This window comes from Zonotrichia albicollis, chromosome W, assembly GCF_047830755.1.
Source record: "Zonotrichia albicollis isolate bZonAlb1 chromosome W, bZonAlb1.hap1, whole genome shotgun sequence".
In the NCBI taxonomy this organism is placed as follows: domain Eukaryota; kingdom Metazoa; phylum Chordata; class Aves; order Passeriformes; family Passerellidae; genus Zonotrichia; species Zonotrichia albicollis.
The window spans coordinates 7,844,265-7,868,322 of NC_133859.1; the positions used below are offsets into that span (position 1 = coordinate 7,844,265).

The 24,058-nt window shown below is 44.2% G+C and overlaps 1 protein-coding gene across 1 annotated transcript; it reads right to left on the bottom strand.

Moving 5' to 3' along the window:
* Positions 1-3,698: 3,698 nt before the first annotated feature.
* Positions 3,699-12,620, bottom strand: LOC141726906 (radial spoke head protein 4 homolog A-like). Its single transcript, XM_074532002.1, is given in 8 exon segments — positions 3,699-4,664; positions 5,279-5,396; positions 6,227-6,365; positions 7,574-7,850; positions 8,538-8,903; positions 9,247-9,371; positions 10,983-11,217; positions 11,682-12,620. Coding segments are annotated over 8 exon segments (1,758 nt in total). The 5' UTR covers positions 11,960-12,620; the 3' UTR covers positions 3,699-4,444.
* Between the last annotated feature and the right edge of the window lie 11,438 nt (positions 12,621-24,058).

Here is a 24,058-nt window from a genome sequence, read left to right on the forward strand (position 1 = left end):
ACAAAAGCATGACAATAGTTCTCCTACTTAAATGCCATTTCCATAACCAATTTCCTCCTGCTCAGGCTTTTTCCTCTCTGTAAACCCTGTCTTCTCTCTTTGCTTGTTTGGATTTACTTTGCTGCTACTTGGTAGAGAATGTTGGAATGAGGAAAGGCTGCACAATGGATTCCAGAAAAATCTTCTTGCCTTTAGTTACTTCTATAAACCCTCTAAGGATACTCTGCACCTCCTTAAAGGAGCAGTGACCATTTCACTTCAGTGGTAACAACTACCTGAAACCCTCTAGGCAGAAGCAAGCACTCTGCAAATCATGTTTTAGAAATCACTGTTTTAATGTACACTTTCTTCCTTACTTTTATTAATATTGAGCAATTAGCAATTCTTTTGTAAGCCTGAAATAAGTAAATATAGTGTCATAGTCTTCCCACTAAAAAAAAAAAAAAATCTTTAATTGTTAGTTTTTCAGACTTTTAAAATAGCAGAATAACCACAAAGCTTCACATTATCTTATCTACCACATTAATAAGTGAGTCCCTGTCGGGATCATTAGCGTGTCAGAGTGACCCTGAGAGAAGTCCAAAGTCTCTTTTCCTAGGCCGGTGCTTGAAGGAGTCAGGGCTCTTCAGTTCTCGGTCTCAAGGTTGTTTATTGTTCCTTATCTATAAAATATTTTCTCCTGGCCTGCCGAGGTCAGCTCAGCAAGCCAGCCTAAGGCACTCTGCCTGCCCCCAGGGTGGTGTTATGCCTTTATACTAAAAACTACGTGTACAATGTTTACAATTGCTTTCCAATACCCATCACCTATGTTAGACAGTGAGCTTCTACTCTAAACCAATCTGTAAGTGCCAACATCACAGCAGAAGATGGAGGCCAAGAAGAAGAAGGAGAAAGGCTGGACACAACCAGTTCCCTCCATCTTACCTCCTGAACCCCCATACCCAAAAACCCTAAAATCTACTTTTCCACCCTGTGATAACTTCACTGTTATTCTACCTAAACTGTTGTGGCTTGCTGGTCTTCATATAAGGTTGGCCATTTGCTTCATGGGTCATAATCAAAACCATAGGCATTTTGGGCTCTGTGCCAGGGTCTCTGAGACCCCTGGCAGGGGTCTTGGCTGCTCAGGACAGCCAGAGGGGTGTCCTGGGTCCTGACAAGTCCATATTTGTATTTGTAATCAGTTTAACATATTTGGAAGGTTAAGGTTCTACTCAAAGTTAAGTTTTTGACTCCTCATGTCTCAGAACACTCCTCAGTTTTGTTCTGATTTGGTTTTAGCTAATAGAGTCCCCATCAGCTTTTTGTTTGAAAACAAAAGATGTGCCTGGCTCATCGTAGCCAGGCTGGCAAAGTAACTGCTACATTTAGTCCAATATAAGTTAAGTTCCTTCATAAGCCTCTTGATACTAAAATTAATTTTTATGTAACCATCACAAGTATTACTAGCCCTTTCAATTTAATAGAATTTAATAGAATTGCTCACCTCACAAATAATTTTGAACACATGTTGAATTGCCTTAGGGATAATGCCCACAGAATCTTCATTCCCCATCATTGTGTAAGTCTTCCCTGAAGCAGTCTGTCCATAAGCAAAAATTGTGCCTAGAAAGATAATTAAGTTTTACTAAGTATCTCTGAAATGCATTCCAAAAGTTTTTTAAACAGTTTCAAAACTTACCATTATAGCCTCGCACAGCTGACTGTATAATTGGAACAGCTACACCATCATACAACTGCTGAGTGTTGTCACTTGAGTGAAAGACACGATCTTAAAACAAAAACAAAAAAAGGGGTGTGAACCCACTCTATTGCAAGTCAAAACAAGCTGTCATTCAGTATTGCTGACTTCAAATCCAGTACATTTGCATAATCATCTCCAGGTTAGCTCCAATATAAATATCATTGTAGTAGCACTAATGCAAGCTTTTAAAATTTAGTTTTAAAATAAATATTAAGCACAAAATAAAAAAAGACACTATGCACAGATAATAGACAAGTAAAAAAACCCTAAGAATGATGAACACAGTTAAACAGTCATCCTATTTAACCCTAAAAGGTTTTGGCTAATTTATCTACAAGGATAGTAAGCCTGACAAGACAGGTTAATGGTTAAACTCCTAGCCTCGGGCATGCTTTTACTGAATCTGTATTTTGGGAAAAATATTTGTAGTGGCTACGTTCATATTAACAAGTAGAGTTGATCAGTAGGAAAAGACTCAGAGGGAGCCAGCTAGTTATGAGGATCCCACATTCACACTAGTCACTTTTGGGATTGTGTTCTCCCATACCCTTCCCCCTAAATGCTTTGGACTAGCCCTTGTTTAGTCCACTTGTCACTGGATTCCAGATCAATAAATGTGTTCCAAAGCCAATATGGCATGAACCAGAACAGAGAAAGTAAGGTCCGTCAGGAAGCTGACGTCAAAAGCACATCCCAGTGCTGCCTGCACCAGAAATCCTGTGTGCCCCAATGACCCTCCTTGGGAATTACGAAGCTGGGAAGGTTGGGAGGCATTTCAAGAAGCTCAGGGCATTCACCACAGTCGACACGTTCAAGAGAACAGTAGCAAAGTTCCGCATAAGCATCTTCGTAAAGCAAATGCTTTCACATTCTTACCGTAACTAAACGTTTTGGTACCACTCACGTCGGAAACAGTATTATTCTCACTTGTCCAGTGCAGGGACACTTTATCTGAGGCATTTTCTCTAAAAGAAGAAACATTGTGTTACCTTTATTGGGCGAGGACTCTGCCCCCAAAACGCGGGCCCCTTACCGCGAACTGCCCAGCTGCGGGGGACGGCGGCACCCAAGGCTGCGGAGGGAGCCTCCCCTGCCGGCTCACCTGGAGATGAGCGGCCGCACTCGCACGCACACCGTGACGGCGCCCTCGTCCGCCATGCCCGCCCGGGACAGGAGCAGCGGGGCCGGGACAAGGGACGGAGCCGGGAGCGCGCGCCCCAACCGCCGCCGAAGTTTGAACTGCGCCCGCAGCCGCTCCCTATTGGCCGCGAGGGCCGCACGCTGTGCGTGGAGTGCACCACTAGCACGAGCTGGCGGGGAGGTGTGGGGGGGCGGCCGAGGGAAGCGCGGCCAGGAGCAGACGGGTGAGCAGCCCCCGAGCTCTCCTGAGACACCTCCCCCCCGTCTGCCGGATGGCAGCGGCCGGGGAACCGAACGCTGTCCTCACAGCCACAGCTGCCGGCCTTTTAAACATGACTGCGCCGCGTCCCTGGGCAGCCGTTCCAAGGCTGGGAGCCCTTTCCATTAAGGATTTTTTCCTAATCTGCCGTGTGAACCTCTCCTGGTGCAACCTGAGGCTGCTTCCTCTTGTCGCTTGTGATTGAAGGGAAGAGGCCAACCCCCACCCGGCTACACCCTGCCGTCAGGCACTTGTATACAGGGATGAGGTCTCCCCCGAGCCTCCGAGCCTCCAGGCTAAACACCCGCAGCTCCCTAAGCGCTCCTCACGGGACTCGTGCTCCAGACCCTTCCCCGGCTCCACTGCCCTTCTCTGGATGCCATCGAGCATCCCCATGTCTCTTGCAGCGAGGCGCCGAGAACTGAGCCCAGGATTGGAGGTGCAGCCCCCAATGTCAGTGATGAGCGGTATCACTGCCGTGCACTCAGACCTCAGTGCCTCAACAGGTTGCCCACTGACTCTGAATAGTACGGTTTTACACATAAGAGCGATATTACAGCGACCTTAGACGGTCACTGTGGTGAGAGAAGGACGAGAATCTTGTTTCTTGATCAGAAGGCTGATTTATTGATATAGGATATATAATACATTATAACTATACTAAAAGGAATAAGAAGAGAGGTTGCAGAGAGCAGCTAGCTAAGAATAGAAGAGAAAGAACGAATAACAAAGTTCTTTGCCCAGGGAATCTGTCCCTGAGCTGCTCCTGTGATTGGCCTTTAATGGTACACAAGGAAGATGAGCCAATCACAGGGACACCTGCTACATTTCACAGCAGCTGATAACAATTGTTTACATTCTTCTTCTGGGGCCCTTTGCTTCCCAGAAGAAGGAGAAATCCCAAAGAAAGGATTTCTATGAAGAAATGTCTGCGACAAGAGCGACATTGTCGTGGGATTTTAAAAAAGGTTTATTTAAGTAAAATGTATATACGTATTGAAGTGAGGGCTAGAAAAACAGTGTGAACATCTTGTGGGTGGTAGTTCTTTGTTCAAAGCAGTATCATTTTAGGAAGCAGACTATGTTTGCTTAGTCAAACAAACAGAAAAAGCTTTCATGCCAGTGTGGACAGGTTTAGGGGTGGGGAAGGAGAGGAATATAGCTGCAAAGAAAAGCCTACAGAAATCAAAAAAGAAGGCACACTCAAAAATAATTTCTTTTGAGGTCAGCAAAAAAATGACTACGTTATGAAAACTCTTTTTATGTTCAAACTTTTAAAACAATCTGTTTTCTTCCATATTTTAATCATCTTCCCCTTCCTCTTCTTCCTCTTCCTCAGCTTCGGCTAAGGCTTCTTCCTGCGCAGCCTTGAAAGCCAGCTCCTCTTCCACAGTGGGGTCTGCTGCCTCAGTGATTCCTGGCTCAGTGGGAAATTCTGCCTCTGCCGGCGGGGGCAGCGCAGGAGTGTGGCTTTCTGGATTGTATTTGTGACCCCAGCCGAAGTAGATGTTCTCAAATTTCCTGAGAAAGAGAAGTGACAGATCACATGTTCACCCCCTGGCAAAATATTAGTAGAGAGACCATCAGGCATCCTTACTCTGCTGTGCAAGGAGTCACTGTGGTGCAGGCATCCTATAGCAGAAGAATTTTAAGCACAGCACCTCTTTTTAACTGCCCTAATGGTTATTAATACATCTTCTGTTTAAAATGATGAAGTGTCACTGCACTGCACTGCAGTACTGTGTAGTGGAATGACTGTGTCATGGAAATCTACATGGAGGTAATAACCACGTGTAGTGCAAGCAAACAAACATTAGAACCACAGAATGCAGCCGGTTTTGTAAAAAGTCCCACAAACACAAAAGTATATGTTTTAAATCAAGGACTGTGCTCAAATACTAATTCAGCATTTACATCCATTAACTTTATGCCAGCCTTTCCAATAATTAATTGTTTTCAGTCTTAAATACCTATTTACTGTTGCTGTGCATATTTAAGTGGCCTTGTCCATCAGTCTCTGGAATAGCTGGAACTCAGTTAATGAATTAATAATAAAGTAACTCTGCCTGCATTAGAGAGGAACCTGTGTGTAGCACATACAGTCAGTGTTGTAACCATGTCAGGTGGACTCTCACCTGCCAGATGCAAAGGCATAAGCTCCAGGCCATCGGTTAGACTGCAGGATTGCAATTGAATATTCTGGGATCAGGTTTGTAGAAGCCTGAGCTGTCCAAGCAGGAATGTTTTTCATGCCTGGAGACAGCCAAACACATACTGTCTATGAATAAATGAACTTGATGAGCCTCTACAAAATACTTAAGCCTGAGCTACAAGACTTGCACAGAATTCAGGCAAGGTTTATGTTAAGTTGCACTACAGAAAGAGCCAGAAGTCAGAAACACTAAGTGTAGGCACTATTTTCCAACAGGTGGTTTGCATGAGTGGGTAGGTTGCACAGGAATGCTGACAGACCCCCCCACGTACAGAAAAAATTCAGTAGCACTCACCCCTGGGTCTTTTGTCAAGGACTTTCTATCACTAGCAGATAAATTGTATAGCTATATTTCACCTTGATTAAAGAATGGAGAGTAGAAAAATAATCAGATATTGATGTAATCTAATATTAAGGCTCCCTTATTCCCGTGATTTGCTGCAGTGATATGTTAAAGATCTAAATTCTTATACAAGTAATGTACATCAGTGTATGTGTGTACATATTAATTATTCTATTTACTTACAAATAAACATACATTTTTCTTTTTTCCTAAAAAGATGAGATAAAAATAGCTGAGTGTATTTCAAGTAGTAAGTTGTTTTGAACTTGCAATAACATGACAAGTCTAAATTATTTTTTCCTTTTAATCTCAACAAGATGGTTGCCTAGTAAACCTGATTATTTCAGCTTTAATGTCAATACTATTAACCATTTTGCTTTTGATTGATTTGTAAAAGAACGTGTTTACCCTACAGAGGCAAAGTATATTGCTCCAAGAAGTGTCAGTGCTTAACTTCAAATATTTACTGCTAAATGACAACAATCCTAGTGACTCTCTATCATAAACTTCATATTCCATGAAGAATACCTTCATCTTCAGAGATCAAAGTAAGAAGGGGTTGTCCTGTTTCTTCCTGGCGCTCTTCTTCCTCCTCCTCTTCCTCCTCTTCACCTTCTTCTTCATCTTCCTCTGATTTTTGAGCAGGATTAATCCAAACACAGCGACCCTATAATTGATGTGGAAAAGTAATAAATACATGTAACAATCACTGAAAGAATGCAAGTTAAAACTAGTTAAAACAATTGACTCAGACTCACACACAGTTAAGGGATAGGGAGAAGAAAAATACATATTCCTTAACTGGAATATTGTTAACAAAATATTGTATCCTCTTGGCAGAATGTTCCCCTCATTCACTCCTGCTTACTGTTTGAGAATAACCTTATAGTGCTGTCATCAGCTTTTTGTCATTTTGAATTCTTCAGTTCCTGGCCAGTTTGGTTTATATCCTTGCTAGATTACTAGTTACTGCAAACTATGGACTTATTCCTTATTTTTAAAATATGCCTTGTTACTTGGCTACCAGTCAGAGGAATGTAACAGAATGTTCTTAAGATTCTACTGCATACTAATTTTATTTTTGACAACTACTGTTTTGCTGGTACTAAGTTTAAATCTTATTTCCTATAATTTGCTGTTATTTTACACTAGCATTCTTGAATTGGTAGACTGCCCATCAAATCATCCAGCAAGAAAAACTAAATTAGTAATACCTCTTTCTAGCAGTAGTCTGATAGAACATGCTTTAAAGTTTTTTTCATTCAAATGTTTCACAGCAGAAAGTATAAACCAAAAAATTAACCAGAGGAAAACACCATGTAAATTTCATTTAGCATACAACCACAAGCTGTCTGGGTTTTAGCATCCTACCCAACAAAAGCGAATGTTAAATATTTTAATCAAATGAGGATCTCAGAGCAGAACACCTAATACAGAAGATTGCAAGAAATGATTGTTATCTATCAGGGCCTAGCTCCATACTGTTATTTAAAGACAGGTTTCAATCTCAAGCATACATCACTGGAAAAAGTACTAAATCTAGAGGGTTCCTAAATATATATATATACATACATAAAAATAGATGGTATATGTAAATACATGCAAGATATTTATGCCTTATATAACATGTATATATGTTTTATATATGTGTGTGTTATATGTTATATAACATATAACAGCACATGTTTTATGTGTAAGATATTTTGGTATTATATATGATATAAAATGCATTTTCTATATAAAAATCTTTCAATCCAACACCATTTCTGGTGAATAGTTTGCATGTGCAGGTGAGGAGTGTCACTCACACTGTTACCCCACAAGCACTGCAGTGTGAGCAGCACCCAAGGCCCACGTGAGCTATGCTGGACACACCTGCTTCAGAATGCACTTGACATGGTGTGCCCACATGGCCAGGGACTCCACCATTTCAGCCACAGGAGGAGGCTCAAACTCAGGGTTTTCTTCATATGTATCTCCTCCTTCTTCTTCTTCGTCCTCTGGAAACTGGTAGAACCCAGTGGGAGAGACGTGGGTTCCCGCTGAGATCCGCGCTATCTGTGCGCGCAGGTAGTTGGCCTCGTTTCCAGGAAAAGGAGTGAAGCTCACAATATGAGCATCCAAGCGACCAGTGAAGAACTTCTTGATTTGCCTGGTGTTATGAACAAAAATTCAGTTAATATTTTTTTTGTGAGAAAGAGTTGCAGGGGGGCAGCCAGGTCTCAGGCGCTGCCAGGATTCTTAGTGCTTTGTTATTGTAATACCGGGTCGTTAAGGCTTATCTCCTTCTTTTGTATTAGTAAAAAGCCTGGCTGGGTGGGGAAATGGCCCTTCCCCGAGGCAGTGCGCCCTTCCAGCATAGGGAAGACACCTGAGAGGGTGGGGGGGGTTATGCAAAGTGACTCCAAAGTCCAGAATGCTTTGTGGGACCCCGACTCGAGATGCAACGAGAAAACCCCAAAAACAACGAGCCAAATAAGAATTGAGAGACTAAAGTGATGTCTGGACGTGAGGAGCCGAGTGCTGAGCCTGCAGAGATGCTGAACACCTTCAGAGCCCCTCTCGCCCTGAGCAGAGAGTCGTCCGGACGCCGGGACCAGACAGGACCGAGCCAGGCAAAGTAACATCTGACGGGGACCTCACGCCCTAAAGCTCCCACGAGGACTGGATCCCCCGGCTCTGCCCCTAGTGGACGGAGCTGCGCATATCCTCCTCCTCTGAGTTGCCCTGGGAGACGCGACGGGGACTGCAGCCCTGCCGAGCCACCCAATCCTGAGCTGATCACTTTTAATAAAGGCATTATAAAGGAGAAGAAGTCTCCTGGCCCTGTTTATTTCACCTGGCACAGACAATCTGGGCTGGTGTCACTGGAGGCAACTTCACCCAGGGTTTGCCTGGCTCATTACACACAAAATAGACATATTTATTCGTCCCAGTCCCATTTGCTTCTTTTGGGATCTCAGGTGGGGGTTTATAAGTGGACTTTGGTGGTTCAGGTTCTTTTTCTTTCTGTTCCACTTCTTCCTCCCCCTCACCCATCTCTTTCTCTTCTTCTGCAACAGTTTCCTCTTCTTCCTCTTCTCTTTCCTCCTCCTCCTCTTCCCCCTCCCGTAACTGTACTTCAGCTATAATATAGTTCATTTCCAGGCCCAAAATTTTGCCCCAGAAGCGACAGGTCTGGATTGGCTGAATGTTGGGAATTTAGCTGCTAGAAAATGGAAAAGTACAAAACCATGGCTAATTCCAAGTCCGGCACCTGCAAGATAACAGTGTCCTTGGGCCTAGCTGTGGTAGGATAACAAACAGTGAAAGAGGCATGAGAAAAGAGACATGTAACCCCCCTAAGGAATGAGGAAGAGTTGATGGTATAGTTTAACCAATAGATTGCTTAGCTTACAGAATATTCATAAGCTTATTACTTGCTGTATAAGTGTCTGATGCTCTCTTCAATAAACGGAATTTGCTTATCACTCATATTGAGTGTCTGAGTCTCCCCTCACCGACAAATGGCTCGGCCCCGACAAAGGCCCACATTTTTTCTCTGTGACAGCTGAACACTAATTAGGTTTTTAAAGGCAAGGAATATGTAATAGCATTCATCTTTGCTCAGGCCAATTCCAGCCTGTTCAAAATAAAAGGCTGTTTCCATCACATTTGGTAGAGCAGGCTCTCCCTAGGAAAGAAGATTCAGAGTTAGATAATTATGCTTCACTTTCCTGTAGTGCCACTCATCATGTCAAAGTGCTTTGCAGACATTCATTCACTACTTTTTTTACTATCACTTAGAAAAATTAAAAGTCTTTTAGTGGTAAAGATGAGAAGATGAAGCGCAGCTCTTAGAACGCAGGATTTCAAAATTTAAACTACTAATTACTGCAAAATAAGGAAAGTCAGCATTCTTACACAAGATTTACAAGGGATTCAGTGCTAGGGCATGTCAGCTAAGAGGCCTTTGATGCCTAGAAACGGTGACACTGTGTTGCCTTGTGTTGTAGATAATACAGATTTTATATATTTAGGCACCAGAGCAACAACATTTCTCTGGGGTGAATGTTGCTTGGCATAATGCAGCTCCCTGCAGTATTTAAACTATTGCTCCCTCTGTTATTAAAGTCTATTGTAAGACTCCATCTGGCTTCAGTAGAAGCAGAACTAGGCCAATAATTAAGTATTTCCAGTTGCTGTACCACCCATCTCTCATTTTATGGGGGCAGGTGATCATATAACACAGACAGAGTTATTAGAAGTGGGACATGACAGGGTAGGGAATTTTGAAGAATTAGTACTAGTTTCATATGGAATTTCTCTGGATCATACAGGTTTCTTATAAAAAAGCAAGATTGATAGGATTATGAAAAAATCAGAATTCCTTTCTGAAATACCCTACCTTTTTTCCCATTTTCAGCATCTTATACTGTTAATGTAAGATACATACCAAGCTATGGAAAAGATGAAGGACTATCTCTTGTGTGGCTGGTATTTATACTCTGCAATGGTAATTCATTTGAATATATACTGGTTAACTTCATATGAAAATCAATATCTTGTTAAATGATTTCCCTTGGCTATTATAATTCTTAAATATATTCTTTTATTTCTCATTATAAGATTTCTCATTTTTCCTTGGGTACAAATGCTTCTGCATATAAGCAACTGAATAATCAAAAATCCTGTTTTAAGAAGTGGCTTTTCAATTGTATTAGTTGTCCATGAAAACCCTATTTTGTTTTAGTTGGAGAAGGACAGACTGGAACTGCACCAGGAGCTGGAAGAATCACAACATTCTGCATTCTACTATTTTACAGCAGCAGCAGTGCACAATACTGTCAAAGAATATGTCAATAAGAATATATCTCCAAGAATAATGTACGTTAAAGAATATATCAAGAATTATGGTCACTTTAGGTAAAGAAACCTTCCTTTTATAAAAAGAAATTAACTTGGATGCAATATTCCGTACTGAACGGGCATATGGGAGATGTCACAAACCTTACTTTCTGTTTATCAGCTCTAGAACATCCCTGATTATAACAGCTCACGATATTAGATTTACATTAGGAAAAAAATCTCAACTAAGTAAGTAGATGGGTTTTTCTTCAGAACTAGACATGGGACGAGCTCAGCTGTGAAGATGTTGCATGGTGTTGTGACTGCAATTACCTGTACGGTCAGGAGAGGCAGCACTACCGAAGAGAACAACTTCCTTTCTCCTTCCCCTTCACAGCATCTGCCCATCCCTTTCCCTGGTATATTTGGTACCTGTTTCATTCTGATAATAACTCACCATCTCTTCATCTAGTTCTTCAGGTTCTTCTTCTCCAGCTTCCTTGATGAACAAAGCTTTACACTTTTCTGCAGCTTCAAATGTTGGAGGGATCAGATGTTCATCTCGAAGAGTGTCCATTTTTTTCCGAAACTGCGCCCACTTCACATCCTGGCTGATGGTCTCAATTATGTCTACTGTATTTGCGGGCTGTTCATCCAGGATCTTGGTCAGTATAGTCGCTAAATGATCATATCTGTCATATAAATGTAAATATTGTTGGCTTACTATGCAAAAGTCTTAGAATATTATACTTTTAGTAAAAAAAGTAAAGGCTAATCATCTGGATCTTTGGAGAAATCATTGGAACAGAAGAAAGGGGATCATGGAGCCTTGAGGCAAATTAGGGTTAAAAGTAGTCTGATTATAATTAAGAGCATTTCCATCCTCCATTTCTAGTATATACCCCTCCTGTCTATGAGCTGAATCTGAATTTAAACTTATTCTCAATCATATAAACTTGTATTTGAACTCTCTATAAAATTCCAGTAGGGATTTTGTTTCTGAAAGATGTTGGACACTCGTCTGCAAGTATCACTAGTGATGAAATATTGCCTGTATAACATTATCCCATTCTATATGTACCTTCCTTTGTCCTTTTACCTTTCTCTCCACTCATAGTTCCTACCCTATTTGATTGCGATCCTTTCTCAGACTTACAAGTTCAGGCCAGATTATGTGCTGGTCGTCAGTAAATAGGCTTTTGCATTCTTGATCGCCAGCATCCGGGCTTGTGCATCGGGAATCTCATCCTCATACGGGCTGTATCCGGGCTGGTCAAGACCATAACCCGGTTCGTGTGGCTGGTAAGGGCCATGCCCACCTTCATAGGCATCTTCAGGGTAGGCACCTTCAGGGTAAGCACCTTCAGGGTAGGCACCTTCAGGGTAGGCACTATGTGGTTCGTGTGAAGGGTCTGGTTCTGGCGACGGATCCATGCTGTCCCGTGCCCCCGGTGCCCTGGGAGCCTTGTCCCGGCGCGTCTCTGGCTGATGGCTGGCGCTGGCACCTGCAGCTGCCGAGGGGGGCCGAGGTGCCCAGAGGGGCTCGGTGACCGACACCGCGCTTGTCGTGCTGCCCGGGGCGGCCGGCACGTCCCCTGCGCTCCTGCGCTCGGTGCAGGTCCTGGGGCGGCTGAGAGATGCTTCCCCTCAGCCCTCGCCTTACCTCCCGCTATTCCCAGGGAGCCGGTCCCGGTTCCCACGTCTGGGGCTCAGGAGGGCGGCAGCCTGGGGCCGCGCTGGGCCGGGTGAGCAGTGTGGGAGCTGTGTCCGGAGCACAGGCGGGCTCGCTGCGGCCCTTCCCGCGGGCCGGCCTGGCCAGGGGCTCGCTGGGGGCCCGGGGTGCGGCCTGGCCCGGCCCGGGGACTCCGCGCGGCCCCTCAGCGGCAACGGCGGCGGCGGGCGGGGCGTCACCGGGGGAACGCGGCCGCGGGCAGGGAGGGCAGCCCGGTGACCCGCCCCAGCTGCCGCGCCCCTTGCCAGAGCGCTTTTGAGCCCTTCTTCGCTGCTTTCACCGGGACCCACGGGGTGATGGCGAAAGGAAGAGGCTTGAGCCTGGTCTGTACGGGGTTCTGAGCAACCTGGTGTAGTCAATGGCGTCCCTGTTTATGGCATCAGGTGAGAAGTAGGTGATGGCTAATATCCCTTCCAACCCAAACCAGTCCTGTTCTGTGAAGCCATGAAATGCTGTCAATACTTTCCTGTGAACGTTTGTGGTATGAATCTTTCAGCTGTCTGCTGAGAGCATAAGAGTGGTTCTTCAAAAGTTTAATCTTGTTTTGAAAGGTTGCTAATTTGCCTTCATTGCTTTCATGTGTGTTTAAGTGGTGATATGCTGTTCATAGAGTACAAGGGTTTTCCTTTTAAGAGAAAAAATTTTATATTCCTGGATCCAAGGGTAAAAGACCCCAAGCAGTTATGGAATGGAATGAAGGTGCTTGGATAGAAAGCATAATAAAGTGTTAATAAGGGAATTATAGAATCTACTGAGTTGGAAGTGGCCCATCACTTAGTCCAACTCCTGGCCTTGCACAGGACACCCTGAGAGTCACACCACGTGCCCCAGTGCATTGTCCAAATGCTTTGCGAACTCAGACAGATTCAGTGCTGTTACCACTTCCCCAGGGAGCTTGTTCCAATGTCCAACCACCTTCTGGGTGGAAAACTTTTTCTTAGTATCTAACCTAAACCTCCCCTGACTCAGCTCCATGCTGTTTCTTCCAGTCCTGTCACAGGTCAAGAAAGTGAAGAATTAAGGCAACAGGTGGCCATAATCTGAGTTAACTTTTGTTTGCAACGGTATTCAAACTGTTTAAAGAATTGGTGTTATTTCCCAATGTCCTACTTTGATTTCATTGGTAAAGGATTTGGTCTGTTTCTGCAAGGCAGGTCTGTTTTGCTAGTGACAGTAATAGGTGAATGATCTTCCTGCTCTCATTTTGACCTGTTGTGTTTCTTCTCCCCTCTCCAGTTCAAAAGAGGGAGTGATAGAAAATCAGCTTTGGGGGGCACCTGTCATCCAGCCAAAGTGAAACCAATACAGTGCTGTAAAAATCTCAGCTGAGTGCCCTATGAATGTTGCAAGTTTTGTTAAATAAAGTAGTGGAATACCCGAACTGTAAAATACACTTCTCTGTCATTGATGGATCAGCTAATGTAACTTTTAAAAAGTATGGTTTATTTTGGATATAAATAATATTATTTATTATATTATTTATTAGAAGCAACCAGAAAAAAAAAAAAAAGAAATAGCTATGACAAACTTCTGTTACATTCCAAGAGAGTAAATGCTAGAAGTATCATTGAGGAATCTGACCCATTGAGGAGGAGCAGCAGAACATACTTTTCCATATCCTTAAGGAGTGGAGCATTTATATCAAGAACTAAAAAGTTTCTGCATTCTGTTCCTATGATTCCAACAGGTAAGACATGATAAAAAAACTTAGTTCTGCTGGGTTTCTACTTGTAGAGGTTTTTTAATGGATCTTTGCAAGGAATGTGCCCAGGCACTTTTGCAGAACTTGCCCATTGACTGCAGAGGGCGATACAGTACTTGCAAATTACTTTTGGATTCCTTTTTATTTGAGTTCCGTATCTTATATTTGGAGGGAAATTTTGTTTAGTACTTAAATTCTATTAAAACCATATGAACTAAGTTAGCTTTCTGCTTGTGTGCTGAGTGAAGTAGCTGCTCAAGAAAAGGCAAGTGCTTTGTATCTTCAATTTCATTCAGCAAAGAAAGAAAACTGGGGCCACCTATATTGCAGTTGTCTAAGTTAGGATACATGTGAAATGTGCAAGGGACCAGGATAGGTAACTCATCAGTGCAGAAGGATGTTTCACCAAGGTGCTATGATGGTCTTTTGTTGATAGACAAAAGTAGGAAATGGATATGTGCAATACTGCAGCATAATCATACTCTGATCATTGTCAGTAGCATGGGCTAATTAGCAGAACAGTAACTAAAGTAGTAACGTTGTCCCTTTCCAAAGGAGGTTTGTATTGTCTCTGCTGTGGCCAGGTAGCCATTGTTTCTTGTCCAGTGGAATCAATTCTGCTTTTCAGTAGTTTTCTTTTTTTTTTTTTTATTTTTTTCTAAACTGAACTCCTACCTGTTATTGGCTTTGAAATGGAGGTCCAAAAAAAGTTGCACATAGAATTGGACAGCTGTCACATTTCCGTACAGGTTAATTTGTGAATTTTGCACTGGGAAGGGAATAACAGGCATAGTGAAGAAGGATATCAGCTGATAGTCCTTCTCTGCTCTATTGATTTCTTTGCAAACAAGTATTGAATTGAAAAGTCCAGATTCAGGTCTTTGAACGTGTTCTTAGAAGAATGCCTTCATCTCCAGACCACTAAGTAGCACCTGTAAGTAATGAGGTGAAGCTGGTTTCTCTGTGTAGCTGGCAAGGCAAATTTAACTCAATTCCAGCCTATATAATAGGAAGCAGCTGCTGTTGCTTTCTGCTCTGAGCTTGTTCCATCAAGTAGTTGCAGGTGGGCTGGCAGCTCTTCTAAAAGGATGGCATAATGAGTAGGTTCTTGTTGGCTTTCCCATGGCATAGGTTTCAAACTGCATGCTGTGGACAAGACTGCAGTTCCTAAGGGTCTGAAGATTGTCTTCAGCTTTTGCTTTTCACTGTGTTTAGGGATTAAATTCTTATGCTTTTTCTGACTGCTTCCAAATGACTTCAGGAGGAAAGGTACTTGAAAAGTACAGATCTTGTCTTGCTGCCTTTGTTTATTCTTGTTAAAAGTCTATTAACTACATAACTTCTTTTTATTCTCTTTTTCATAGTTTTCCATCGAGTCAAAGTTCTTTTTGTATGTCACTTCTGATAGCAATTTCCTGCTAAATATCTAAGGAAGTTCTTGTATCTGTAAAAGTAGATATTAGTCCCCAAATCTTAATTGTTTATGGTGCAGAGAGGAAAAGATATTCATACAAGTTCTCCTTAAAATATGGCAAACTTTTTTCTGTTGGTTCCAACATTTTCACAGAGTCATTACTGCAGGCATATAAATGAGCCTTGCTTGGTCGTATCCTATGCAAGCTGTTACAGCTCCAGAGCTCAGTCCCCAAGGGGACTGGGTGCTAGAAGCCAGCTCGCTCTCAGACCAAGGCCACGGGTTAGCCCCTAGCAAGCAGGGAGATATTCAGCTCTTAGTGATTAGGCAGCTCTTGTGATTTCAGCTTTGCTTGCTAGGTAGCTCTTCCCTTGGCCTAAGGCTCCAGCAGACGGTAGAGAGAGGAGAAGCAGAAGACGCTGGCTGTTCCATGAGTATGGCTTTATTGTAGGGGTCCGTGAAGGGTCTCAGCTCTTCTTCTTCCGAGTTAGTAGGGGTACAGTATGCTACTTTTATACCCTTGGCCTGGATCCAATCCTGACCAATGGCAAAGGTGTTAGAGTGACCATAAGTGACCAATAGTAGGGTTTAACACAATATTGCCTTACATGGCTATAGGGATAAGGTACAAGGCGGATGTCCCTGGAGACAGGAAACTTCTTTGCCGCTGTGTCAGCATTCTATTCTCCAAGGGGCCCTGGCTAAACCTGAGGGGTTTACTACAACTCCACTTTCTGTTTTTACAAAAAATGCATTCGCGAGAGTTCTTTTGAAACAGTGAACAAGACACAAGAACATAACTAACACTGTAAAAATTACAAGGAGAATCAACAACAATCCCTTAACTAAAGATGCGGCCCATCCTGTTAGTCCCCATTGCCCGAAAATTTCATTGACCCAATCTGGGATTCTTTCTACTTTCAAGTCCTTCACAAGATCTTTCAGTTTCTGGATGTTTGCATGGATGGATTCCGAACGCGAAGAGAGGTTGAAGCAACACATTCCTTCAAAGTCCTCACATCCATGTCCATGGGCAAGCAGCAGGAAGTCAATTGCTGCTCGGTTTTGGAGTGAAGCTTGTCTTGTGGTTTCTTCTTCTAAGAGATCACTCAGGGCTGCTGATGTGGCGTTAGCTTGTTTACTGAGCCAGCACCCAAGGTGACTGATTTCACCGAGGGCTTTAGCTGCAGCTATCCAGGGTAAAAACAGAGAGACTGCAATCTTTTTTGGTCTGTTCCAATCGTATAATCTCAGATCACAATTTTCATTGAATTCAGTGTAGGACCTTTTTTCACGTTTTGATTCTCTTTCTTTTTTCCAATTATGTAACAGGGTGATGTTTGGAGTAAGGGTAGAAAGTTTTCCCAGAGTACAGGAACCTCCCTGGAGTCGGGAGGGGATCCCTGCCCATACTCTGTCACCACAGATGAGAAACATTCCCTTGGGTAATACTTTGGGATGGAGAGAGGGCACAGAAATTACACGTGCAGTGTAATTGCACCAATCATGAGGGTTATAGGCTTTGTTCACTGGTGATACATCTTTTCGATATGTGTTTTTGTGTTGGTCAATTTCTGGCCAATCATTTTTCGGATGCCTAAAGTAAAATTTTACACAATATGTGGCCTTGGAGGATCCCAATAGATCCAATTCTTGGGGTTCCTCTCGAGCATCTGGCAGAATTTTTGTCCACTCATCCCAAGTATCAGCCCCATTGGGTCTCTTACCTGTGGTGCGGAGAACCTCTGAGTTCTGGACAGGCCAATCGTCTGCTATAAAGGGGATTCCTACTAGACATGTAGAAAGTGGATTATCTATGCTTCCCATAGACAAGCACATATTGTCTTGTTTTAATGTTTTTGCTAAGGTTACCCAAACATTATGGCTAGGCTGAGGGCTAATCCAGCCGAAGGCACGCGGTACGGTGTAGAGCATCCAGGCAGCGGTGAGGACAGCACCGACGGAGATATTTTTCATCTTTGGGCAGGATTAGGGCTTCTGATAGGGAATATAAGCACAATTTGTTATCTTTATGATGAGAGGGATTTCTGCCTTGTTCTTTTCTGTGTTCCCCTCCTCCCCCCCTTTTTCTTTTAATTTCTAAGCTGCACTACAGGAGGAGGAGCGGGTAGAAGGTTATGAGGTTTTAAGGTTAGGGAAAGGGAATAATACTTTTTACTATACAATACACAGTGTAATAACACATAATTCAGAGAACACTTTTGTGTTAAGGCTATCTGTGGCCTATTACAGTAGACTGTTATTTGACTTTCTGTTTTGTCTGCTGCCTTGTAATGGGGCGGTCTGTTCTTGTGTTTGTGGGTGTTCGGCGACGCCTTCGTCTCCAGGCTGAGCTGGTTTGGTTTTGAGGTGGTCTTGTGTTTGCCTCAGGAGAGTTCTTGTCCTCATCTGCAGTAGTGTTCGCTTTGCCTAAGTATGGTTTTACGTATTTTCCTGGGTACCACCTTGGACCTGATGGTAGTAGCACGCATGCATAACCTCTTCCCTAGGTAATCAACTGTTGAGGCCCTGAGATTTGGTGTGTTTCAGGATCTTTCACGAGCACAGGTGGTTTCTCCGTGAGCTTTGCTTGTGTGGTATTCGCAAAGTGGCGAAGTATTGGTGGGTCAGGCTCTGACGCTGTGCAGTTCAGGAAGTTGATGACATAGAGAGCCTTGCACGGTCTCTCCACTGGAGATGTGATTTTCGTGTTCCTGTTCTGTTGCTCGAGGACTCTTTTGAGGGTTTGATGTGTCCTTTCCACGATGGATTGTCCTGTGGGGTTTACAGGTATGCCCGTCTTGTGTGCTATGCCCCATTCATTGAAGAACTCCTTCAACTTGTGGGAGGTATAGGCTGGCCCATTATCTGTTTTAATCTCCTTTGGTACACCCAGGGTGGCAAAAGCGAGGAGAAAGTGTTTTATTGTGTGCATGGTCTTTTCTCCTGCATGTGATGATGCAAACACTGCTCCTGAGAACGTGTCAACCGAAACATGCACATACTTTGACCTTCCAAAAGGTGCAAAGTGAGTTACATCTGTCTGCCACAGCTGACAGCTATTCAGACCTCGGGGATTGACTCCTGTACCCATTGATGGTATCTAGTAATTTTGGCAGTTCAGACAGGTAGTCACGATAGCTTTTGCCTGATCCTTTGAGAGCTTAAACATTCTCATCAGGGCAGGTACATTTTGATGAAAGAACGCGTGTGACAGCTTTGCCTGAGCAAAGATGTTAGGAACATTAGCAGTTTCTGCTGCCATAGCTAATGCATCTGCTTTCCTGTTGTCTTCTGCAACAACACCTGGGAGGTCCGTGTGAGACCTCACATGCATTATGTGATAAGGTTGTTTTCTGTGGGATATCAATTGTATTAATTTAGAGAGCAATTGGTATAACTTTGGGTTAGAGACCTCTTTGAGAAGAGCATGTTCTGCTCTCATAGCTATTCCCGCAACATAAGCTGAATCTGTGACCAGATTGAACGGCTCGTTTTTAAATTTTTCAAAGGCTCTGACGACAGCTGCTAATTCTGCAATTTGTGGCGATCCTTCTACTGTTTCTACGTCAGATTGCCATTCTTGTGTTTGGGGGTCTCTCCAAGTAATCACCGACTTGTGGGATGACCCTGAGCCATCTGTAAATAGAGTTAGAGCCTTGAGAGGATTTCTACTTTGGATTCGTTTTGGAATCAAATGGAAAGTTTCATTCTGGTTGAAAAGCTTGTGTTCTGGGATGTCTGATGAAGTTTGACCCGGAGAACTGTCCAGAGCAAACTGTAGACTCGCATTGGTCTTGATCAAATCCTCAAAGTCTTTAAGGGTTATTGGCAAATATATGCACTCAAAATCACACCCTGAAAGGGAGCAAAGGCGAGTCCTAGCCTTTTTTATTAAGTGTGCTATGACCTCCTGGTAGGTGCTAAGTGTCTTTGTGGGCTGGCTACTTGTAAAAACCCATTCCAGTATCAACAAAGGATCTCGCAGCTGAGGGTCCCATTGGAAGATCAGTCCATGGAATCTGGGTGCTTTTCCCAGGATGATGAACTGGAAAGGCAGACTAGGCTCGTAGCGATGGGCTTTGCGTGAAGACAGGGCTTCCTGGACTTTGATGATGGCACCTCTGGCTTCCTCTGTGAGAGTGCAGGGAGAATCCAGTTCCTTGGGTCCACGAAGAAGATTGAACAAGGGAGCAAGGTCCTTTGTTGTAATTCCTAGCAGTGGACGTACCCAGTTGATGGATCCACACAGGCTGTGTAAGTCCCTGAGGGTTTTTGGGTCGTCGTTGATGACGATCTGCTGAGGTAGGATAGTTCTTTCCCGGATCTGGACTCCAAGGTAAGTCCACGGCTCAGTGTACTGGATTTTGTCCTCACGAATTTCCATTCCTGCCTTTTCAATGGCTTCAACAGTCTTTTTGATTGTTTTGTCCAAGTAAGCTTTGTCTGAAGCACACACCAGAATGTCATCCATATAGTGATAAATGATGGCGTCTGGAAATGATTTCCGAATGGGAGACAGGATGTGAGACACGTACCACTGGCAAATAGTTGGCGAGTTTTTTAATCCCTGAGGAAGATAACGCCAATGATATCTTTTGAGCGGAGCTTCTTTGTTAATAGAGGGAACGGAAAAAGCAAACCGTGGAGCATCCTCAGGATGTAGTGGTATGCTGAAGAAACAGTCCTTAATGTCTATGATAGCAAGTGTCCAGTCTCTAGGCAGCATCGATGGGGAGGGCAAGCCAGGCTGAAGAGGGCCCATGTCCTTGATGACTTCGTTGATTCTGCGAAGGTCATGGAGAAGCCTCCACTTGTTTGTACCTGGCTTTGGTAGAATGAAGACTGGAGAGTTCCAAGGGCTGTCGGACTCCACTATGTGGCCTTTTTTGAGCTGTTCTTCCACGAGGGCGTTTAGGGCGCGCAGCTTGGCTTTCTTTAGGGGCCACTGCTCAGTCCAGATTGGCTTGTGGCTTTTCCAGGTGAGACGGGGTATTTCTGGCAGCGCGCTCAACTCAGTGGCCCCAGTCAGAAATCCTGAATGGGAATACGTAGGGAAGCACCCCACTGGGATAGAACATCTCGTCCCCAAAGGGTGATGGGGGCCCTTACCACAAATGGACGGATGGTTGCCAGCTTGCCTTCTGGCCCTTCAACCAGGATGTTGTTCTTGCTCCTCATGGATACTGTAGTTCCACCAATCCCGGAAATCATGCCTGCAACAGGTTGTAGATCCCAGTGTGCTGGCCAATCTGAACGGGCGATGATGGTCACATCTGCACCGGTGTCCAGCATCCCTGGCAGGTGGGTCTTCTCTCCTTTGTGGGAGAGGCCGCACTCGATGGTAGGCTTGGATGGTCCCATGACTTGTGCCCACATTGCTGTAGGGTTGAGAGGAATCTGTTCCCTGTGATTTTTTGGGAGTAAAAATGCCTGTGCTATTGGAGTTCCTTTAGAAAGAAAAAATGGTAAGTCTATGCAGTATACCTGCACGAGGATCTCTTGTCCCGGCTGCACTGTCAGCACTTCCGGAACAACGAAGATTTCCTTCGGAGTATTAACCGAATCACCTGTAATTAAAATGTCTGAAGGACTCCCTTTAGGTCCATATTTTCCTGTAGGAACACGGTGAACATTCTTATCATTAAAGTCAATGGACAAAGCAGTTACCAGTTGTCGGCGGGTACCCCTCTGGGTTGTCCCGTGGGTTGGGGCTTCTCCTTTGGGTCTGGAGCAGCCTGGGTTTGTGCGTGATTGGGTCTTGGTGGCCTTTGATTTGTATTCTGCGCCCGAAGGTCGGACGGGCGCCTCAAGGAGTTTAAAGAACGCGATTGATAGCGTTGCTGATGTTGGGGTCTTTGATTATAATTCCGATAGTATCGGGGGGGTGTTCTTTCCGGACAGTCCTTTATATAATGTCTTAGCTCTCCACAGTGATAGCATTTAGCTTGTTCTTTAGAGGTTATCACTGCATATGCACCAGAAACTCCTTCAGCAATACCCTTAGCAACTGCTTGCGCCACTGTATTTTCAGTGGACATGTGACGTGTACAGCATTCTAGCATTTGCTCTATAGTAGGGTCTGTATCCACAGTTAAAGACCTCAAAATGGCCTTGCATTTCTCATTTGAGTTGCTGAAAGCAAGCTTACATAAGAGTTCCTTTCTTGCTTCTGCACTCTCTATTTGTTTCTCCAAAGCATCTTTAAGTCTGTCCACAAATTTTATAAAGCTTTCTTCAATGCCTTGTTTTATAGTAGAAAAATGCATTGTTGGCATTGACTCATTCTGCATAAGAAGCAAGGAGGTTTTTGCTGCAATTGCTACATCCTGCAGCGCTTCTTTATTCAGAGTTTCCATTTGTTCAGCTGGCTTTTGAAAGTCTCCTTTGCTGGCTGTTGTAATCTTCGCTGCAGTATTGTTCTTGCCTCTCTGCTGGGGCTCTTCTCCATTCTCTGCAGCACACTCTTTCCTTTTTTCTCAGGGGCTCCTCCTGGGCTCTCGACCCACCCCTATTTATCTCAGTTACCTTCACGAGCTACAGCTGCTGCCCAACTAAGGACCCTGCAGCTGCAGCTCGTTTGGAGTAACTTGGACCCACACAGGTCGTACAATACAACATATATTCAGGCCCCCACATTTCCCCCTTTTCTTTTAACAATTATACAATTATAATATGCATACAGTCCCAGCTCTCAGGCTGCTACAGCTCTCGGCTGTCTTTAGATGTTTTAAGGTTCTTTTTTTTAAAGGCTATATTTTTCTAGCTTTCTGCTGCTACAGCTCTTTAATTCAAAGGTTATATTATATTCTGCAGTTTCAGCTCTCAGGCTGCCACAGCTCTCAGCTGTCTTATTTTTTATAGTCTCAGCTCTCTGGCTGATATTCTAAAGTCTTAGTTCTCAGGCTGCCACAGCTCTCAGCTGTCTTATCTTCTATAGTCCCAGCTCTCTGGCTGATATCCTAAAGTCTCAGCTTTCAGGCTGCTACAGCTCTCGGCTGTCTGGGGGATTTTATACTTTCTTTCAATGTTTGGTTGCAGTGTTCTTCATCACACGGGGTCACTAGTTGTTGTAATCTTCACTGCAGCGTTGTTCTTGCCTCTCTGCTGGGGCTCTTCTCCATTCTCTGCAGCACAGTCCTTCCTGTCTTCTCAGGGGCTCCTCCTGGGCTCTTGACCCACCCCTATTTATCTCAGTTACCTTCACGAGCTACAGCTGCTGCCCAACTAAGGACCCTGCAGCTGCAGCTCGTTTGGAGTAACTTGGACCCACACAGATCTTACAATACAACATATATTCAGGCCCCCACATTTCCCCCCTTTTCTTTTAACAATTATACAATCACAATACACATACAGTTCCAGCTCTCAGGCTGCCACAGCTCTCGGCTGTCTTTAGATACAACCATAGAATATATACATATCCCTATACAGTCCCAGCTCTCAGGCTGCCACAGCTCTCGGCTGTCTTTAGATGTTCCAAGGCTCTTTTCCTTAAAGGCCATATTCTTACAGCTTTCTGCTGCTACAGCTCCTTAATTCAAAGGCCATATTATATTCTACAGTCCCAGCTCTCAGGCTGCCACAGCTCTCAGCTGTCCTATCTTCTATAGTCCCAGCTCTCTGGCTGCCACAGCTCTCGGCTGTCCGGGGGATTCCATACCTTCTCTAGTCCCAGCTCTTTGGCTGCCACAGCTCTCGGCTGTCCGGGGGATTCCATACCTTCTTGTGATATTTGGCTGTGCGTTCTTCCTCACACGGGGCACCAGTTGTTGTAATCTTTGCTGCAGCATTGTTCTTGCCTCTCTGCTGGGGCTCTTCTCCATTCTCTGCAGCACAGTCCTTCCTGTCTTCTCAGGAGCTCCTCCTGGGCTCTCGACCCACCCCTATTTATTTCAGTTACCTTCACGAGCTACAGCTGCTGCCCAACTAAGGACCCTGCAGCTGCAGCTCGTTTGGAGCAACTCAGAACCACACAGATCTTACAATACAACATATATTCAGGCCCCCACATTTCCCCCTTTTCTTTTAACAATTATACAATGACAATATACATAAAGTCCCAGCTCTCAGGCTGCCACAGCTCTCAGCTGTCCTATCTTCTATAGTCCCAGCTCTCTGGCTGATATTCCAAAGTCCCAGCTCTCTGGCTGCCACAGCTCTCGGCTGTCCGGGGGATTCCATACCTTCTCTAGTCCCAGCTCTCTGGCTGCCACAGCTCTCGGCTGTCCGGGGGATTCCATACCTTCTTGTGATGTTTGGCTGTGCGTTCTTCCTCACACGGGGCACCAGTTGTTGTAATCTTCGCTGCAGCGTTGTTCTTGCCTCTCTGCTGGGGCTCTTCTCCATTCTCTGCAGCACAGTCCTTCCTGTCTTCTCAGGAGCTCCTCCTGAGCTCTCGACCCACCCCTATTTATCTCAGTTACCTTCACGAGCTACAGCTGCTGCCCAGCTAAGGACCCTGCAGCTGCAGCTCGTTTGGAGTAACTTAGACCCACACAAGTCGTACAATACAACATATATTCAAGCCCCCACAGCTGGCCAACTGTTCTACTGTGAAGTTGGTCTTAGTAGCATCGGCAGTATATGAATCTGATAACGTTTTTAAGTGTTTCTTCCAATGCCTATCCCATAACAAATATTCTGCCGGTGACAGAAGGCATTGTGAAATATTTTTTACATCGT